Source organism: Grampus griseus, assembly GCF_964374135.1.
Source record: "Grampus griseus genome assembly, chromosome: 13".
Classification (NCBI taxonomy): domain Eukaryota; kingdom Metazoa; phylum Chordata; class Mammalia; order Artiodactyla; family Delphinidae; genus Grampus; species Grampus griseus.
This window is the reverse complement of record NC_139007.1, coordinates 56,045,789-56,064,866: the sequence shown is the minus strand read 5'-3', so window position 1 is coordinate 56,064,866 and position 19,078 is coordinate 56,045,789. Positions and strand designations below refer to the sequence as shown.

General features: G+C 37.5%; 1 protein-coding gene across 1 annotated transcript in view; it reads right to left on the bottom strand.

The window, feature by feature from the left end:
* LAMA2 (laminin subunit alpha 2) overlaps positions 1–19,078 on the bottom strand; it is a 606,716-nt gene that overhangs the window by 209,359 nt on the left and 378,279 nt on the right. The window contains exons 18-20 of the mRNA XM_082668794.1: positions 17,419–17,505; positions 9,419–9,630; positions 4,430–4,536 (exon numbers count right to left, since the gene is read on the bottom strand). Of these exons, the coding sequence (XP_082524920.1) occupies positions 4,430–4,536; positions 9,419–9,630; positions 17,419–17,505 (406 nt within the window). The remainder of the gene's footprint in view (positions 1–4,429; positions 4,537–9,418; positions 9,631–17,418; positions 17,506–19,078) is intronic.

The window sequence follows — 19,078 nt, the reverse complement described above, 5'->3', positions numbered from 1 at the left end:
TTAGTATGATATTTTTATCTGGAAACTTAGTCTCAGTAATTACTTCTTTGTAAAACTAATTCCTATTTTGGAAAATTAGACTTAATAATTACTTCTTGGAAAAAATAAATCTTGCTATTTAATGTGAGCCACCCAAAGAGAAATGAAGAAGACTCATTAGGTATTTTTGCCATTACTGTTAACAATATTAAAAATAAGTCCTAGAAAACAAAATCACACTGAAAATTAGTTTCTTAAAATGACTGTTGCTAAGAATAGTTTTGTTTTTTAAATCTAAAATGGGTTACGTTTGATAATCATTTTAATCTTTATATTTCCTGCTGACTTTATTTTTATTTCTAGTTCTATTTCAGCTTTCACTATATAATTAAAGACGGAAGTGTGCATCACTTCTAACAAATGACCTAACACTTGATTTTGAAGTTAAATTAAGTTATAAGAAAAAATGAAAACATATAGTATTTTTATTCATAAAAAGCAATTCAATGTATCCTTCTAATATGTAATCAGAAATTAAGAAAATGGTTAAAGTACAAGCATGCCCATTACAATATTATTTATCATAGTGAGTAACTGTAGAGGCACTTAAATGTTCAATATTAGAGAAAAAGTTGAATAAATTAAATTGTGATACATTCATGTCATGAAATATATGCAATCATTAAAATCCTGTTTTGAAGCAGTTTTAATGATATGAATATACGTAGAATATAGCGTTAAGTAAAATTTTAAAAAGCAGAATACAAAATTATGTACACACTATAATTCTAATTACATATCCGTAAAGATACACATACCATTCAGACACACACTGATAGAAACATATATACATAGAAATAAAAGACTAGATTATATATTAAAAGTTTAAAAAAAGTTGTACTTCGCATTTGTCCTTATTTCCTAAATTTTCTTGACTTAGAATGTGAATTGTAGAGATAGTACTTTACATTCATCTTTATTTCCTAAGTTTGCTTTACTTAGCGTATCTATCTATCTTTAATGCATAAATCAATAAAATATTAAATAAACTTTCAAATTATTAGTTATTTTAAAAATTCCAAAGTTGATTATATGAAGAAATATATGAGAAGTAATGTCCCTATCATACTTTTCTAATATTTAACTAATGTAATTTTAAAGCCTAGGTTATACCAAAACAAATACTACAAAATTTCAGTAATAAAATTTTAATAAATTGGTGATCAAAAATTTATTTCACAGACCAGGGAAAACCCTGTAGTAAACAACTTCAAGGAACAAATATTCTTAGTCAGTAATTGAGATTAATGAGGTAAAACATATATGGAAGAAAGTGCCTGCCTAGTCTCAGTGGAGAGTTTGATGAGCTCCCATAAATTATTCTCATTTGGGGTAATAATAAAAACTATCACTTACGTATTGTACTTGCTATGTACCAAGCACTGTTCTAAAGCCCTTTAAAATATGAATTCATTCAAAATCTCAAGGCAATCCTGGAAGATAGTTACTAGCAATAACTTTTTACAGAGTGGTGAAACTGAGGCATAGAAAGGTCAAGTAATTTGGTTACCAGCTAACCAATTGCGGAGTCAGCCAAATCAACTAGACTGGCTTCAGAGGCTGTGCTCTTAACTCTCACATATACTGCCTCAAAGGAAAAATGGTCTCAGGACAAAACACCACTCCATCATACATCAGTGCTGTAGCATATGTAGGAAAAGGGCATGTATCAGGGTTAAAATTCCATTAAGTTTATATTTTGGAGACATACTGATCATTTATTGTCCTTTTCTTTCACTTTAAATGTATGCATTTATTTCTGAAAAACATAATCTCTTTTAAAGCTTTCTTCATTTAATAACAATAGTAATAATAACAGTAATAATACCTAACATTTACTGAGAACTCTTCAGATGTGTGTCTTATGCACTCTTCTCATGACACCTGGAAACAGCCATGGAGGTGCCTGGATAGATCTCCCTGCAAGAGAGCCTGCAGTGGGAGTGTCGCTGATTGACAAGCCCCAGCTTCCACTCTTGGATCTAGTGGAGGAGCTCACAGCAAGTCACGCTTCTCCAAGTCAATGACTGGTACACTGAAGTACTAGAATCTTTCTGCCCAATCCAAGATTCCTCCAATGGGCAAATTTTGCTGGGGCACTCCCTACTGGCCAGGCTAAGAACTTGAGATTTGGGCAGAATGCACCCAATGAGACTTTCCTACTCAATATTTCCTTCCCTCTCTCCTTTCACATGGTCAGACCCGCATTTCAGTAGAAGGCTCCCTGCATACTGCTCCCTCCTCCATCATCCTTCACTGGAGTTTTCCCCCAGTAAATCTCTTGGCATTTGCTTCTTGGAGGATCTGAGCCAACACAAACCCTATGAAGTAGGTCCTACTATAGATGAAAAAGCTGAATTACAGAAAGATTTAAGAAACTCTCTTACAGTTTTACAGGCAGTGTTGGAGTTGGGATTTGATCTGAGGCAGTCTGATATCAAAAGTAGTTTTTTTTAAATGTCAATAAAGAGCCAAGAAATAAAACCATAAATTTGTTCTGCTTCCTCCCCGCCTTCCTCCTACTCCATCTCCCTTTTCTATACCCTACCCTTAGTTCTCCTGAGCTCTGATTCTACACTGGCAAGTCCTGTCTCCTGGTACTTTGCAACTTGGCCTTGGACCTATTCTTCCCTCCTTCCTCCTCTCTTCCTTTCTCCCCTCTCCCTTCCTAACTTCCTTCCTCCCAACATTTGTTTTGTTTTGCCCTGTGAGAAGGGGGACCAAACTTTTGTAGTAGAAGACATGCTAACTTACTTTGTGTATGTTGTACATTTATAGTGTGTGAAAGTGCGTTTCTTGTGTTTGTTGTATACGTGAACAAAATTGTAATGTGGAAATGTAACAAAATCATTAATTATGATGAAAGGTCAGCCCAATGTCAGATCAATGGGCTAGATTTTCTTGGCTAGATCTCACTTTCTTTGCTAGATTTCCCTTCATTTATTCATTTGTGTGTTCCCTTCATTTGCTCCAAATGATGCCCGAGGTTCCTTCCCCTTCTAAGATTATAGGTTCCTACTAATAAGTTTTTATTATAGTTTTTATTATATTTATTAATTTTTTTTATTATATTCTAAGATTATAGGTTCCTACTAATAAATTTTTCTTTGTTTTCTACATATCCATGATCAATTGAAACTTTTATGAACATATGAACCTGAATAGGCTTTAAAAAAGATATTGATAAAAAAAGATATTGATAGCTATTTTTAAAAGGCAAGACTTCAATCAGGAATTGTCTAATGTTTTCGCATTTGCAATTTGCACACTTAGCAACCTTTATTTGGTAAAATGGCACCAGAGCAGGTCAGCAGCAGCACATGGAACACAACATGCTGAGGCACGAGGCATGCAGCGCCTCTGAGATTACCGGAGCTGGGGGTCGATAGGCTCCCCGAGGACATCCACTGGAGCTGCTGACACCCCACCTCTGGGGAGACCCCAGCACTGGCTGCGCTCTCTGTGGCTGCTCCTTCTGTCGGTGCACCTGCCTGCTGAGGGTGCAATGTTTCCCTACGAAGCCTGATTTACAGACACATCTTCCTGTGATATCACACTGTGGTGTCACAGAGCCAATGGGATTGCAGCCACAGGACACACAGAATCGCGTCTCTGGGTCCCACCACATAGTGGGCTTTAAAGGCCAACAGAAAAATAAAACAAAAACAACAAAAAAAGAGCACATAATATTATTCAAGAGATAGAAGCAAATGATATTTCCAAACTTCCTACAGACGGCCGGTTTGGCACCTGAGAAATGCTTGGTTCTGCTTAACAGTGTTTATCACCAAAATATTACATATATATGTGAAGGAGACAGTGCAAATCCATGTCCTCTTATGGAGGAATCTCAGGTGCTCACCATACTGAAGGCAGGGCAATACGTGCAGGAACAGAGAGCAACATATTTTGATTTTTGTTTCATTTTAGCAAAATGGTATCTAAAAAAAATATTTTGATTTACTTCTCTACTGAAAACTTTTGTTGAGTAGAGTGCTCACTGGAACTTTTAACTGATGGAACTAGTACAAAGTGTTTGATAAGAGCAAAGGGTGTGACACTTTTTTTTTTCTGCCAAAAACATAAAAGCAAAAGAAAGAATACATGACTCGCCATAGACTGGGATTAAATTTGTATGCTGTTTCAGAAGCATCTGAATTACAGTAAATATTACACAAATTTACTACCAGGGAAATATAGGTTGAGGGTCAAATGCTAGTGTATGGTAAATTTTGTTCTATTTTGAAAAAAAATTTCAACGATCACAGTAATTTTATATGTACAATGAGGTATTCCTGAACTTGTCTTTCAATATGCTCAGGAGTACATGAGTGAAAGCCAATTAGAAGTTTGAAGGAAGAAGTAATCATGGTCAGCTCCTACTTCTTACCTTACATTCATCACACTGCCGCCCCTGCACGTTACGTTTGCATTCACACTGTCCCGTCTGAGCATGGCAAACCTCAGAGAAGGAGCCGTTGGCATTACAGAGGCAAGCTGCAAAGAGAAGAGAGATCTGTGATTGGGAAAAATGTTCTAATAGTCTTCATGGGTTTGTTAAATAGTAATATCCCCCAGGTGGTAACACTGGCCACAAAGTTTTAGAACAGAATGTTTTCTGATTGCTAGGGATTCTGTTAAGCATTATATTATTTGATGTTTACACCCACTTTATAAGCTGTAGAGATATTTATGTAAAGCAACAGCACAGTTCCTGGCACATTCATATGCTGTGAAAATACTAATATCACCATTAGTGTTCAAATTCTGAGAATGAAGACACTGAATTTCCACGTAGCCATAACTCAAACAAGGCCACATGATTAGTAGGTGATATAGTTGACTTCGGGTAAAAGGTTCTTTCCACCCGTCCTCCAGCTGTTTTGCTTCTTCATAGATACACTGAGGTAGCACCTAAAATATAATCTCAATATAAGTAATGCATACTGACTCTAGAGCTGAAATAATTTTGAGAAATTATCAAAATGAATAGCACCCATGGCATAATATTAATTCTAAAATTAAGGAAGCAAAATTAATTAATTTTTTCCAATTTAATGATTATTTACAATATGCCAGTTTTTGTGTTAAGCTCAAAAAATGAGCTTGAGGGGAAATATATACATACCTTTAAGATTAGAAAAGTATGTAAGAACGTAGAACCAAGTAGACATTTTTCTAAAGAGGATATCAAAGTGGCCAACAAGCACATGAAAAGATGCTCAACATCACTACTCATCAGGGGAATGCAAATCAAAACCACAATGAGATATCACCTCACACCTGTTAAAATGGCTGCCATCAAGAAGACAAGAGACAACAAGTGGTGGTGGGAATGTGATGAAAAGGGAACGCTTATACACTGTTGGTGGGAGTGTAAACTGGTCCAACCACTATGGAAAACAATATGGATTTTCCTCAAAATGTTAAAAATAGATCCACCATACCATCCAGCAATCCCATTTCTGGATATATACCCAAAATAAATGAAAACAGTGTTTTGAAGAGATATATGCACTCCCATGTTTACTGCAGCATTATTCACAATAGCCAAGATATGGAAACATCCTAACTGCCCATCAGTGGGTGAATGGATAAAAAGATGTGATGTACATACACAATGGAATATTACTCAGCCATGAGGAAAGAGGGTATCCTGCCATTTGGATGGACCTTGAGCATACTATGCTAAGTGAGATAAGTCAGATATAGAAAGACCAGTACTGGGCTTCCCTGGTGGCGCAGTGGTTGAGAATCTGCCTGCTAATGCAGGGGACACAGGTTCGAGCCCTGGTCTGGGAAGATCCCACATGCCGCGGAGCAACTAGGCCCTTGAGGCACAACTACTGAGCCTGTGCATCTGGAGCCTGTGCTCCACACAAGAGAGTCCACGACAGCGAGAGGCCTGCGCACCGCGATGAAGAGTGGCCCCCGCTTGCCGCAACTAGAGAAAGCCCTCGCACAGCAACGAAGACCCAATGCAGCCAAAAATAAAAATAAATTAAAAAAAAAGGAAAGACAAGTACTGTATGATATCACTTATATGCGGAATCTAAATAAGTCAAACTCATTAAAAAAAACAGTAAAATGATCGTTGCCATAGGATGGAGAATGGGGGGATAAAATTATTGCTGTTTAGGGTAAAAAATTGCAACAAGTAGTTAATAAGCTATAGTGATCTAATGCACAGTATAATGAATATAGACAATATTGTACTACAAATTATGTAACAGGATAAATATTGCTACAATGGCAACCATGTTACAATATCTAAATTTATTAAAGTAACACATTGTACACCTTAAATTTACACAATGTTATATGTCAAACATATTCAATAAAATGTATATAAGATAAAAACAACTTTTTCAAGTGTATTAGGAGTACAGCATTATAATTTTTAAACTGAGGAAGATATATACTATCCTCAGTTTATATACTATAAACCTTATTACTATGATAGTATATATTATATACTATCTCCAAAGATAGAAAATGTATTTGGTTTAAGTAACCTTTTGTCATTTTTATGTTACAAAGTTGTCTGATGTTATTCTGAAACATATAATAAATCAGCCTAAAAATTAAGAAGCTTTTTCACAAATAGAACAGTAATTAATGGTTCACTCTGTACTCCACAAGTGTATTTTTAATGGTACATACAATTGCATTGATACAAGAGTAAAAATGTGAGGGGGAGATGACATGGGAATTTAGACTATTCGTAGATGGTTTTTGTAAATTTTGTACAATATTTCATGTCTCTGAATACTTTGATTTGAGCACAACTTATAAATACATTATAAATAGCTACTCCATCACCCTGCACTATTTTTCTGTTCCTGGGGCTGGAAGCACTACTTAGTTTTACTGCTTTCCTAAAAACTGCTTGATTTTTCTTCCAATAGTTTGGTCTTCAGTGTCTGCTAACTTGATACTTGTTGGGTGGCCATTTAAAAACTTGTCCCAGCCAGTTATCTTACTCAGGTAATAGCCTACGGATAGTCTATAGCTGGTGTGTGAGAAGAGGTTGAAGAAAATATTTTCTTTAAATATCCATTTCATTTGGCTACTAGAATTGTTATATATACTTTTAATTTCTTTATATATTTCATATATATATATGATACGTCGATTTTAAAAATCTCAAATAATTTATAAATTAAAAGCCACTTTTTCTTAGAGTGGGGAATACAAGATTAAATTTACTAAAAAGTCATCTTAAAAATAACAAAAGCTGGGCTTCCCTGGTGGTGCAGTGGTTGAGAGTCCGCCTGCCAATGCAGGGGACACGGGTTCGTGCCCTGGTCCGGGAAGATCCCACGTGCCGCGGAGCGGCTGGGCCCGTGAGCCATGGCCGCTGAGCCTGCGCGTCCGGAGCCTGTGCTCCGCAGCGGGAGAGGCCACAAGAGTGAGAGGCCCGCATAATGCAAAAACAAAACAAAACAAAACAAAAAACAAAAGCAATATAGAATTTTTAAGTGGCATTTTTAAATGAAATGTATGACATAGAAATATGTATATAAATTTAAAAAGCAAAATATATTTCTTAGTAGTGGTGTACTTTTCATGAACAGATCCAGAGGCAACTAAAATAATAGTTTATTATGAATTTTCTTTTTGTAAAGGTTTACTAACTATGCATAGAAGAGCTATTATATCTATGAAAAGTTAAAAATAGAAAATAAATGTGTTTTGGTATTTTTATATGCTAAAGAGCATTAAAAACATTATTGTGTCTATACTTCATGGCAAGTGATATAAAAATTGGTGATGGTTCAAAAATGTTTTTATACCATATTCTTCTATGTGTTAAGACTTCATGCCACAGATCCTGAATTTACCACAATAAAAAGAGTGGAACTGTCTCTTCAACTTTATGGAGGGGGTTATTGGAAGATAGAAAATGAGGTCATTCAGCGAGTAACACAGCCTCAGAATTAGTGAGCATCTCTACCAAAGGAGCTACCATGTGTGAGTAGCCCATGCCCCAGGCAGCTCACTAGATACTCTCACATGCTAGATCCTTTAATCCTCATTGAAAATTAGGACCCTTTATGTAAATGAGGAAACTGAATCTCAGTGAGGTCAAACGTCTTGCCCAGCATCACACAGGTAGAAAGTGTAGACCCTAGATGATGAGTTTGAACTGGAGAATTTCTTAAGTTCCTTATGGTTTTACACAGATGCCATAAACCCACAGTGTTTAAAGGCGCTTCTGAGCCTGTTGGAAATTTTGCTTTAAAAACAATTGACAATTTACACGTGATATTAATAGCTGCAGACTGTCCCAGAGAGTGGTTTGTTTTTGATTCAATAAATTGTCATTTTTAAATGACAAAAAGCTGGCACTTATCTTCCAAACTTGTGAGGAGAAAGACACATTTCTTATTGAAATGGGGGACGGGACTAGCAGGTCTTTGGTGTTTACAGCAGAGATACTAACAGGCACAACATTTCCAGTGGTTTCTGTATTGTTGCAGGTCCTGGGACCCAACTGAATGATTGGAAGAGTCCCTTCTTAGATAACGAAGTCTGCAGAAGTGAATATTAAACTGGTATCATAACCTGCTCTGCCTAAAGATTATCACAGCAGGTGAAGTTGATGATGGCAGTGTCCAGCAGTAACGTGGACTAACAAGGATGCTCGTTCCATTTAATTCTCCACAATGAAATCTCTCTTGCATGATATATTACCACTAATATAAATCATTTGTAAATTCTATGCAACACCAAAAAATACAGCTGAAGAGATCAAGATGAGGGTAGGAATGTACTGACTAATATGGATGAAGTCCTACAATAGCTAATTTGTGGAAGTAAAACACAGAAATAGCACTCTGTGAGTAGTCCTAAGGTTAATACCTCAACAGTTACAAATGCCAGTGTGTAAGAATATTGGCAGAATTTTACACCTGCTGTGAAATGCTAGAATGTAAAGTTTACATATGAAAGCATAACAGATTAATACCTACTGACAGGTACTAATGAAATAATACGGACTGATAAATTTATTTCAAGAAAATGGCTAGAAATGTAATAAACAATAAGGATAAATAGGGGCTACCTAATTTTCAAATTCTTCTTTCCTGTCACAGACAGAAACTTATTTAAAAATCTTCATCCCATGTGGAAACAGAGATATGTGTATCATTTGAAAAATGATACTTCAACAATGCAGCAGTTTTGAAAGGATTTAATCTATTAGCACAAAGAAATGTATTAGAATATTCAGACTCTGTGTATAGGCTGTGTATCTATCTATCTTACATGTATTACACATAATTTGCTACCCTCCAATCCCCACTCAAGAACTCATCAGTTACTTTGAGGTGCAATGCATCAATTTTGTCAGGGGCATCAATAGTTCAGGACTTACGCTGACAGTTCTTTGCATCAACTGCGTCTCCAAAATATCCATCAGCACAAAGCTCACAGTACCGGCCTGTTGTACCTGGCTTACATATCAGACAGGAGCCAGACAAGCTGTCACAGCTGCCAGGGATGGAGAAGTCAAGGTTGTCATTGCACTGGCATGGCTGACACGATCCTCCAGGTAGAGAAGGTTGTCCAAAATAGCCTTCTGCACACCTAAGGTGAAAAGTTGCATCAGTGAGTATTTGGCAGGAACTCATGAAACCCTTTGGGGGCAATGTTTATATATTTTTTCATTCTATCCCTCTCCCAGGATATGCTTTCCCTTTAAGCGCTCCTTTTCTCAAATGCAAGGTGATTAAAAGAATGTTTTTCTGTTACTGCAGTGTAGATACAAGATGAAACCCTGCCAGCCCCACTAGTAATTAGATTTCAGCCAGAAAAAAAAAAAAAAACTTGTCACTGGCACTGAAGACGAGACCAAAGCATAATAAGAAACCTGCCACTGGCACTGCGGCAGGATCCAGGTCCACGCTGGAAAGCCTTTGCAGGACAACACATATGTACGCAGCTGGTTGTTTCCTGTACACATATGTAAGGTTTACACGTTTCTGTTGCTGCAGCAAGAGCTTGTTGTGGGGAAGCAGCCTCACAAGGCAACTCAGTAGTGAGAATTCAGAGTTTATTAAATAGAAAATCGAAAGAGCCTCATCATTTGTGTGAGGGCCGTACGTCTGCCTTACTAATAGGCTTTTATACATTTGCACATCCATATGGAGGCAGGTTTCCACTGAAGAGTCTTTACTGAGTAGCAGGCCTGCTGCATATTATGGTAACATGACATAAGGCGAGGCTTAATGGTGCCCAGAACTCTTATTAGCAAACTCCAGTTCTTTTTTTTTTTTTTAAAGGACTAAACACTATTGTACATATTATTGGAAAAACAAAAGTTCATTTATTTGTGAGGCATGGGAGAGATTTTTTTCAATTATAGTATCAAATTTCCCTTTAACCACACCGTTATGTTTTACAATGCTACTTAATGTTACAGATGCACAGATACACCTTTATAGGAAGTACTTATTTATATTCTACTCTGTTTTCTCTTTCAGTTACATTTGCTTATGCTTCATATTAAGCTCCACTTGCCAAAGGAGAAATGAAACAGTACATCTGAAGTCTTATGGTCAGGCTAGCTCTGTTTTCTGTGCCATCTTAGCAAAATAGAAAGTCCTTTACGGCAAGGGTCAAAATTGAAGGGGAATATATCTCAAAAGTACATTATGTTTATGCTCATCTACTTACAGATACGTAGAGAAAAATGCTCTCTACTCTAGAAAGAGAAATGGTTTAAATACAGTACATCATATAAGGATACTTTAATAATATCATGATTGTGGGGCAAAGTCATTAATTTGGTAAGATACATTGATTAGTCTAAGTTTTCTAGAACATTTATAGGTACCATAATAATCTTGTAGAATTAACCTTTTATCATAATTTTTAATGAGATTACTAGTTTTAATTTTAACAAAATCTTTTATAAATTGTGAAAGTCATTGTATAAATATTGCTTGGAAGAATACTGCCACCCACAAATATTAATTATTAATTCTCTGTTGTAAAAATGAACTAATATTTTAGTGCATAAAATTCCTCCACAATCCCTTCAGGAGTGGTAGTCAATAATGATAAGAAGAAAATCCTTTTGAATTTTAATCCGATTCTCCTTGCCTTACTTGATATTCAGAGCTCATGATCACACCCACATATATTCACATCTCATTTTGTTTACCATTAAGAGAGTGACTTTGCTCCACCAGAATAACAATATACAATGATCATTATCACAGATAACAAACCCCCATTATTTTCAGTTCACTTTCCTCAAAATGACTTACTGCCCTCAGGAGAGATGGCGCTATATAACAAGATCTTGTAATTTTTTTTTTTAACATAGATAGCAATTAAGTCCCAAATTCTCCCACACAATAATTTAAAAAAACAACTCAATCCACGAGAAAATAATTACAATTAAATAGAATAACTGAAGAGGCATCTGTCTTTTACTTTTTGTTGTAGGACATGTAAGGAGACTTACTAAATATATATGATACATCATTCATACAGCACTTCACTGAAAGTAAGCATTCAGATTTTATTAGGGGTGTGCAGGTGTGTGTGTGTTTCTATACATAGAACAGTATTCTTAGAGACTTACAGAAATGTTTCAATAGAAATTTTTTAATTAGTTTATTATTTATATATTTTTTAATTGTTTTATTTTTGGCTGCATCGGGTCTTAGTTGCGGCACATGGGATCTTCACTGAGGCGTGCGGGCTCTTCGTTGTGGTGTGCGGGTTTCTCTCTAGTTGTGGCGTGCAGGTTTTCTCTTCTCTAGTTGTGGCACACAGGCTCCAGAGTGCGGGGGTTCTGTAGTTTGTGGCACATGGGCTCTAGCTGAGGCACGCAAGCTCAGTAGTTGTGGCACGTGGGCTTAGTTGCCCTGGGGCATGTGGGATCTTGGTTCCCTGACCAGGGAGCGAATCCCCATCGTCTGCATTGTAAGGCAGATTCTTTACCGCTGGACCACCAGGGAAGTCCCATCAATAGAAATTAAAAGGTAATTCTAGGGTCAGTGAATACAATACCGCTAATCATATAACTTGTATTAATAATAGTGTTTTATAGTCTGATCAAGTTGGATTCATCTAATTAACATTAGTGTAAATCACAGTCCTTTAGACCTTTCCAGCTTCTCAGATTTTCACTCTACCAGAACAAATTGTTAGTTGAAATCTAAAGTCCTCTCATTTTCATATGAAAGGCAAAAGGAAGACATTTGTAAACAGAGAGTTAATTGGATTTTTTTTTGCTAGAGATGGACCTTAACATGACAAAGTCCCTGTTCCTTTGCACATTTGCTAACTTTTTTTCAAATCGAATTGCAATATTTTAGAAAGAGATTCTTTAAATGTAGACAACACATGCAGTTACGTAAGATGACTTAGGAACAATATTAAAGGAAGGTATATATATATGTGTCTATCTATCTATCTAAGTGAGAGTAAGACTGAGAGGGAGGGAGGGAGGGAGAGAGAGAGAGAGAGGAAATGGCAGTGGAGAGAAGCAATAATGAAAAGAAGAAAGGAAATTGGTGAGACTTTTCTCTATTTCATTCTGCTCCATCATTTTTCAACTTTTGGCTAAAATCTTTGGTCTACGTTCTTCCTATCTATAGACTGAAAACAATGCTTCAGTCTCTCTAAGCAAGTTAGAAAAGCTCTTGCTTTTTTTCCCCTCCCACTCTTCCTTAAACATCTACTGAGCACTTGCACATGATACTAATATAAATAAGGAACAGCCTTTATACTACAGTCCATGGAGAAGAAAGATATAGAGTTAAACCTTGAACAACATGGGTTTGAACTGCGTGAGTCCACTTCTACACAGATTTTTGTCAATAAGTACTATAGTACTACGTGGTCCGAGGTTGGTTTAATGTGCGGATACCACACTGTGGATACAGAGGGCCAACTGTTTTCAACCACACAGGGGTCGGTGCCCCTAACTCCCATGTTTTTCTAGGGTCATCTATAGTTAAAAATGTAGCAGTGAACTACTAGAGATATGCAAAAACTGTTAAAGAAGTATAGAAAAGGGCAACCAACTCGAGCTAGGATTCATCAAGGACCCTTTCAGGATGACAGAGCTGAATTTTAAGAGCGTAGCAGAGTTGGTCTCAGGCAGAGGTGGGGGAAGGGCTGCAGTCTTCCAGGCAGAGGAAGCAGTATTGGCAAAGGCACAGGGGAGGGTGGCTGGAGTTTAAATGGGAATGGTTGTGGAACTGCACTGTATTCTTACTACCTCCCACTTGACTGAATCAGCTGAAGACTGAGGAATTGTGCCTGCTTATATGGTGCCTTTCGGCAAATTAAAAAAAAAGATTCTCTCTGGGCAGATGCAGAAAAATGAACAGAAGACTAGACGTGGCTGGGCACCCAAGCACAGCACAGCTAGTGTATTGGCAAGAAGAGGGCACTAGTGTATTGGCAAGAAGAGGGCACTAGTGTATTGGCAAGAAGTGGGCACACTGGATTCGAGCCCCCAGTCTCCCCCTTGGTTGAGTACTTTTGTGCAGTGTACGCACTGCACAACCACAGATGAGCAGCCTTTTGAAACCTCACTTCCAGTCACAATTTTCCTAATGGCACTACTGAGTAAGCATAACTGTCTCTCATCTCTAATTTCTGTAACCCCATGCTCTGCATACAGGACCCAGGGATCAAGGAGTCTCAGCCACGAGTAGAAATTCTCACCATCATAGTGATCAGATGACAATTAGACTTGGTTCAGAGTCAAGATGTTTCTGAAGCAGAGAATATCGAAATTGGATTTTGGAATTGAAATAAAAAAAAAAAACAAAAAGGGGCTTCTCTGACACTGAATATAAATCACGTGGATAAAACTGTAGGTAAATTTTCCAAATACAAAGCAATTGAATCCAAATACCTTCTGCATTCTCTGTGGCAATTGAGAAATTAAAGTTACCTTTGACTTCTCTCTCCTTACTTAGGGAGGACATAAAAAACTGCCCAGCTCAGGAGGGGACAGGGTTTAAGGGGTCCACATAGCTCATTAAGTTTCTTGTGGCCCTATGGATCTCATTGGATGAACTTGTCACAGTCTCTTAAAATATCTGTCTCCATGAAGTGTGATATGTTGCTGAGGCTACAAACTTATTCAGAAAGTAGCTTAGTACCCAGTAGAGCAGATGTCATCAGCATTTAGCTCACTTTTTTTTCTCCATGTTCTTTTTAATTTCACTTGATGCTCTGGCACTCATCCCTTTTTGCCCTTCAAAATATTGTCTCCTTGTTTTTCTATATTTTTCTCTTCTTGTCCAGATAATATCCTAGAATCTTAGCAAAGTGCCATGATGAATACCCAGTTCCCTCACCCCTGGTTCTCTTCTTTTCATTTTGTTTGAAACAGTCCCTAGTCAGAGGAAAGCAGTACTGTCTCAAGGGATGAGCACTTTGGCCCCAAGCAAAAGTTTCTGAAAACTGTAACCAGTGTCCTATGTGTGACAGACTATCAGTCCATATTTTGTCATATCTTGTTTTGCCGTCCTCTTGTTCACAATTTTTCTCCATTCCCTCAATTTAAGCAGCAAGACCATCTGTGCTGCTTGACTGAGTCAAGGGATCTGACAGGAAGGAAAGCAGAAACAAAGGAATCTTTTGGACTTTGCCTTTAAAGGTCACCGTTTCTATGAATGTGGCATCTCCTCCTGCAATTCATCCCCAAACAGGAAATGGGATGGAGTTAGAAAGGCAGATGGAGGAGAAATGATGAGAGTAGGCATGTTGGTGGATCCCAGTTTGGAAAGAAGACAGCAGTATGTGTCCTGTGTGCCCACGAGTGGTAGGACAGTAGTGGGGAGAGTTATTAGACCTGAGGGCAACGGTAATCAGGAGGACAGGAAACAGGAAGAGGTCAGCAGAAATGCATTTGGATGAATTACTCAGAACAGGTTGGCTCTACTATATGTGCACTACCCAAAAAAGTCAGCTATAAGTAAGCTTGTTAGAACTTTGGTTCTAACCAAAGCTAGAGGTGGAAAGTGGGGAGAAGAGAAAAAAATTTAAAAACTGGAACATAATTGACATATAACACTGGGTAAGTTTAAAGTGTACTTGACTGACATTATGTGTCCAAGCCCTCACAGCTCCTACATATAAAGAATTTGATCTCAAAGTAGAAATTAAACTGAGATAAAAATATAAAGTTATAATTCCCGTCTATCTGAGTCTGAGATGCATTCTTGCTATATAATAAAAGTAGGGAATTTATGATCACGTAAGATTAGAAAATGATGAGTTAAACAAGTTGAAGAGATTTTTTTCACTCCAGGACTGGTCAGAACCTTTCACATGCTAATAGATGCTTCCCAAATGTAAGTGATCATAGAACTCTATTCCAAGAACATCTATAACTTGGAAAACACAGCTTCAGTTTTTCAATGCTTATTTTGTGTAGATGATATGCAGAACTGATTACACCAATCACTCACAGAATAGTTTTGATTACAGGATTTTCAGTCCAACCCATATCTCCTTCCTTCCCTGACCCTTATTCTCCCTCACACCCCGGTCTACTTCAGCCTGCACATCCCCAAAAATGCTTCTCCTAATATTTTGGATCCATCTAATGGACTCCTTAGCTCCTACAAACACAAAGAAATGATAGACTCTAAATATTCCTGTAAAACCCTAATCTGTATTCTGGCTAGAAAAATATAATATCACATCTTCCATATAATAATGGATTAAAGTTATTTTTGACTGAAAAACTTGAATGAGAGGTAAGATATGCATTTGAGGCATGTTTCTCTCTTCTTTTTGATCATATTAATAAAGGTTTTAGACAGGAAATCATCCTTTTTGTCAGGTATTCCTTTCCTAGGTGAATTTTATTATTCAGACCAGAATGTTTTCCAGAATATGTTCAAATATTCTCACCCACATTAAAAATGTGAGCTGCTTGAGGGCAAGGATGGTAGGATACATCTGTTTATAGCCTATGTCTAGCCCCATGCACAGCACATGGTAGTTGCCAAACAAATGTTTCTTAAATAAAATGTAGGATTTTAAATTGTAGATGGTTCAGAAACCATTGTCTAACGTACACAGAAAATACATATCATGGAGCAAAGCGGTATAAATACATCAGAAACTAAGTCCCCCTAGATAAATGGATTTAATGGCCTTGTATGACAGAGCAGCTGTCATTTTCCAGTTGCTAAAAAAAAAGGTTGCCTGTAGTGAGCCAGAGGGATTAAGCATTTGATGTAAATCTGTCTTGGCAATGATATGTTCTCCTATTACAGTAAGTAATATGCATGTGTCCTTTTTTTAAAAAAAACACAATCAATGACTTCTAGTTTCTCAACTGCAAATAAACCCTCCTTATTTCAGTTCTGTTCCTCCATTACTAATTTACAGATGCTGCCATACTTACAAACAGTACTTGCTGCCGCTAGGAGCTGTCACGGGCACTGTGTCCACAGACTGCTAGCTGCTGGCTAAATTCTCTCTGGGTGATTGGCTCTTCCTTCATTAACTTTATACAGCCTTGTTGAAATAGGGTTGATGGCTGTCGAGGGGACAGGAAAGGATAGGCAGAAATAGCCCTCTGTGGCATTAGCCTTGGTGATGCTGGGTGAAAGCAGGTTACTTTCTCTGCCTCTCCCCCTACCTTGACCCCCACCCACCTTCTAGTGATGGAAACGAAAGGGACTATTTTCAGTGCTACACCCAGAAGATGCTGTTGTGTTTGTCAATGACATTATGGGAGAATTTTGTACCATTTTCAGTGAGACTGAAATACAGAAGAACCTTTTCCTCCAAAAGATTTTAGGAGGAAAAATAATCACACAAATTACATAAAATAACATCCCTGGCTCCACTGCAGAACAAACTAGTAAAATCAACGGGAATTAAAATACTGGCTTAGAAGTAATTAGAGGAGAATATAGATCATGATAATAAATTACATTTTGTTTCGATTTTCAAATATATTTAAGGTAAATTACGGACCACTTGCTGAACTATGAACTACACACATTTAAGCTACATTTTAAGGACAAAAAGCTAATTATGAAAAATAAATGTTGCCAACGTAGACAGTAAGATAAATCTTAAAGTGTATGACTTTCCACTTGAACAATACTTTCTAGAAAGACTGCAGGTTAATGCTTAACCTTTAAGATTAAAACATTAATCAAACACTCTCTGAGTGAATGGAGATTTATAGAGCAATTTCTAGAGAATAAATAAACTATAAAAATATACCGCATTTGTTTGACAAGTGTGGTGAGAAACTTTATTTCACCTGAGCGTGGCGGCTTTTCTGGGATAGTGAGAAGGATGATAATGCCTGTGGTTTTTATAACTCCCAAGGTGGAAATCACATTGGAAGACAGTGTAGTACGTGCTTACCTCTCACAGTGTGGTCCTGTGTACCCGACAGGGCATTCATCACAGATCAAGCCAAGACTTCGGTCCAAATGGCACGTCGGGCTAAAGCTATGTTGATGTCATTGGGAAACAACGGCGACAAGGAAGAAGCATATACACAAAGTCATTAGCAGCATATTTTCATTTCTCTTCTTCCAATGTTGCTGTGACAAAAGGGTACAGGCTAGTCATTCTCGTCTCACAGACGGAGAGTAGGATCTGGCCAATCCAGGATAAAATGACATTGCTATTTCTGCAGACGTGAACACAGTCCAACGGAAAACAGTATCCCTGTGACATGCTATTAACTGATTTTTGACTGTTCTGGGTCCCTGATCATCAGTAACAAGTGGGACTGTATAGCTGCTCCTGAGGGATTCCCTGGGCCTGGAAAAATACAGTCTCACATACTTTCTCTCTAGCCAAATCCTGATGAATTTGAAGCAACCCAGAGAAATCTGTTAGAGATTTTGGAAAACTCAGTATGTGGTAGTGGAAGCTGTGGTAGTGGTGGTGGTGGTGATGGGGTTCCTCTGTCCAGTACTTCTGTCATGGGCGTGGATGTGTGTGTGTGTGCAGGCTGCTGCCCACGTGTACTCAGGGTTACACTGTTTACACAGACAGAACCCTCAGAAAAGCTTTCAGATGAGATCAAGCATGCATATTCCACCTAAATTTATAATAAAACGAAACAAACCAAAACAACCTTGCCATTTCATATCTTCTGGCATGTTCCAAAGTTTACCTCTCTCTTTGTACATATTTCCATCCTGGGTGTCTGAAGTCACGGAGTTGAACACCAAGTCAGGAGCTAGCAGAGTAATTACGTGCTAGCTTTAGCCTTCAACAACCTGTTCGACTCTGGCCATACTTCTTTGCCTTGTGAGAGACAGCCTTCGCGCATGGACCGTTACCTCAGAAGTGACACATGGGCTCTCTGCAGAGCCATCAACTGTTTGAATTCTGTGACCTCTGCTCCTCTGCTGTTTCAAAGGAAATGCCCCCAACTACTCTTTCTCTCACTATGTTTTCCCTAAATAGATTTATTTTCTATTATATATGACAGGACAATTCAGTAGAGGTTTGCTTGATGGCTAAATGAATTAAAGAGAGAACTACAAATTACACACTGAGCTCATTTTGCTCCTGACACTTGTATGACTTTGGAATACTTTCTTAACTTTTGTGCAGATCCGATCGTGCGTACTATTTTTTTAAATAATCTCCCTTTGGCTTAACTCATAGTAGTCCTGTAAATAGTTAATATTTCTTTTATTTATTTATTTTTAACTGAAGTATAGTTGATTTACAAGATTGTGTTAGTTTTGGGTGCACAGCAAGTGATTCAGTTTTATATATATATATATATTTTTAATTATTTTCCATGATAGGTTATTACAAGATATTGAATAGAGTTTCCTGTGTTATTTAGTAAATCCTTGTTGCTTACCTATTTTATGTATAGTAGTTTGTATCTATTAATCCCGTATTCCTAGTTTATCCCTCTCCCACTCCCTTTCCCCTTCGGTAACCGTAGTTTGTTTTCTATGTCTGTGAGTCTGTTTCTGTTCTGTATATCAGCGATCCCCACCCTTTTTGGCACCAGGGACCAATTTCGTGGAAGACAATTTTTCTATGGACC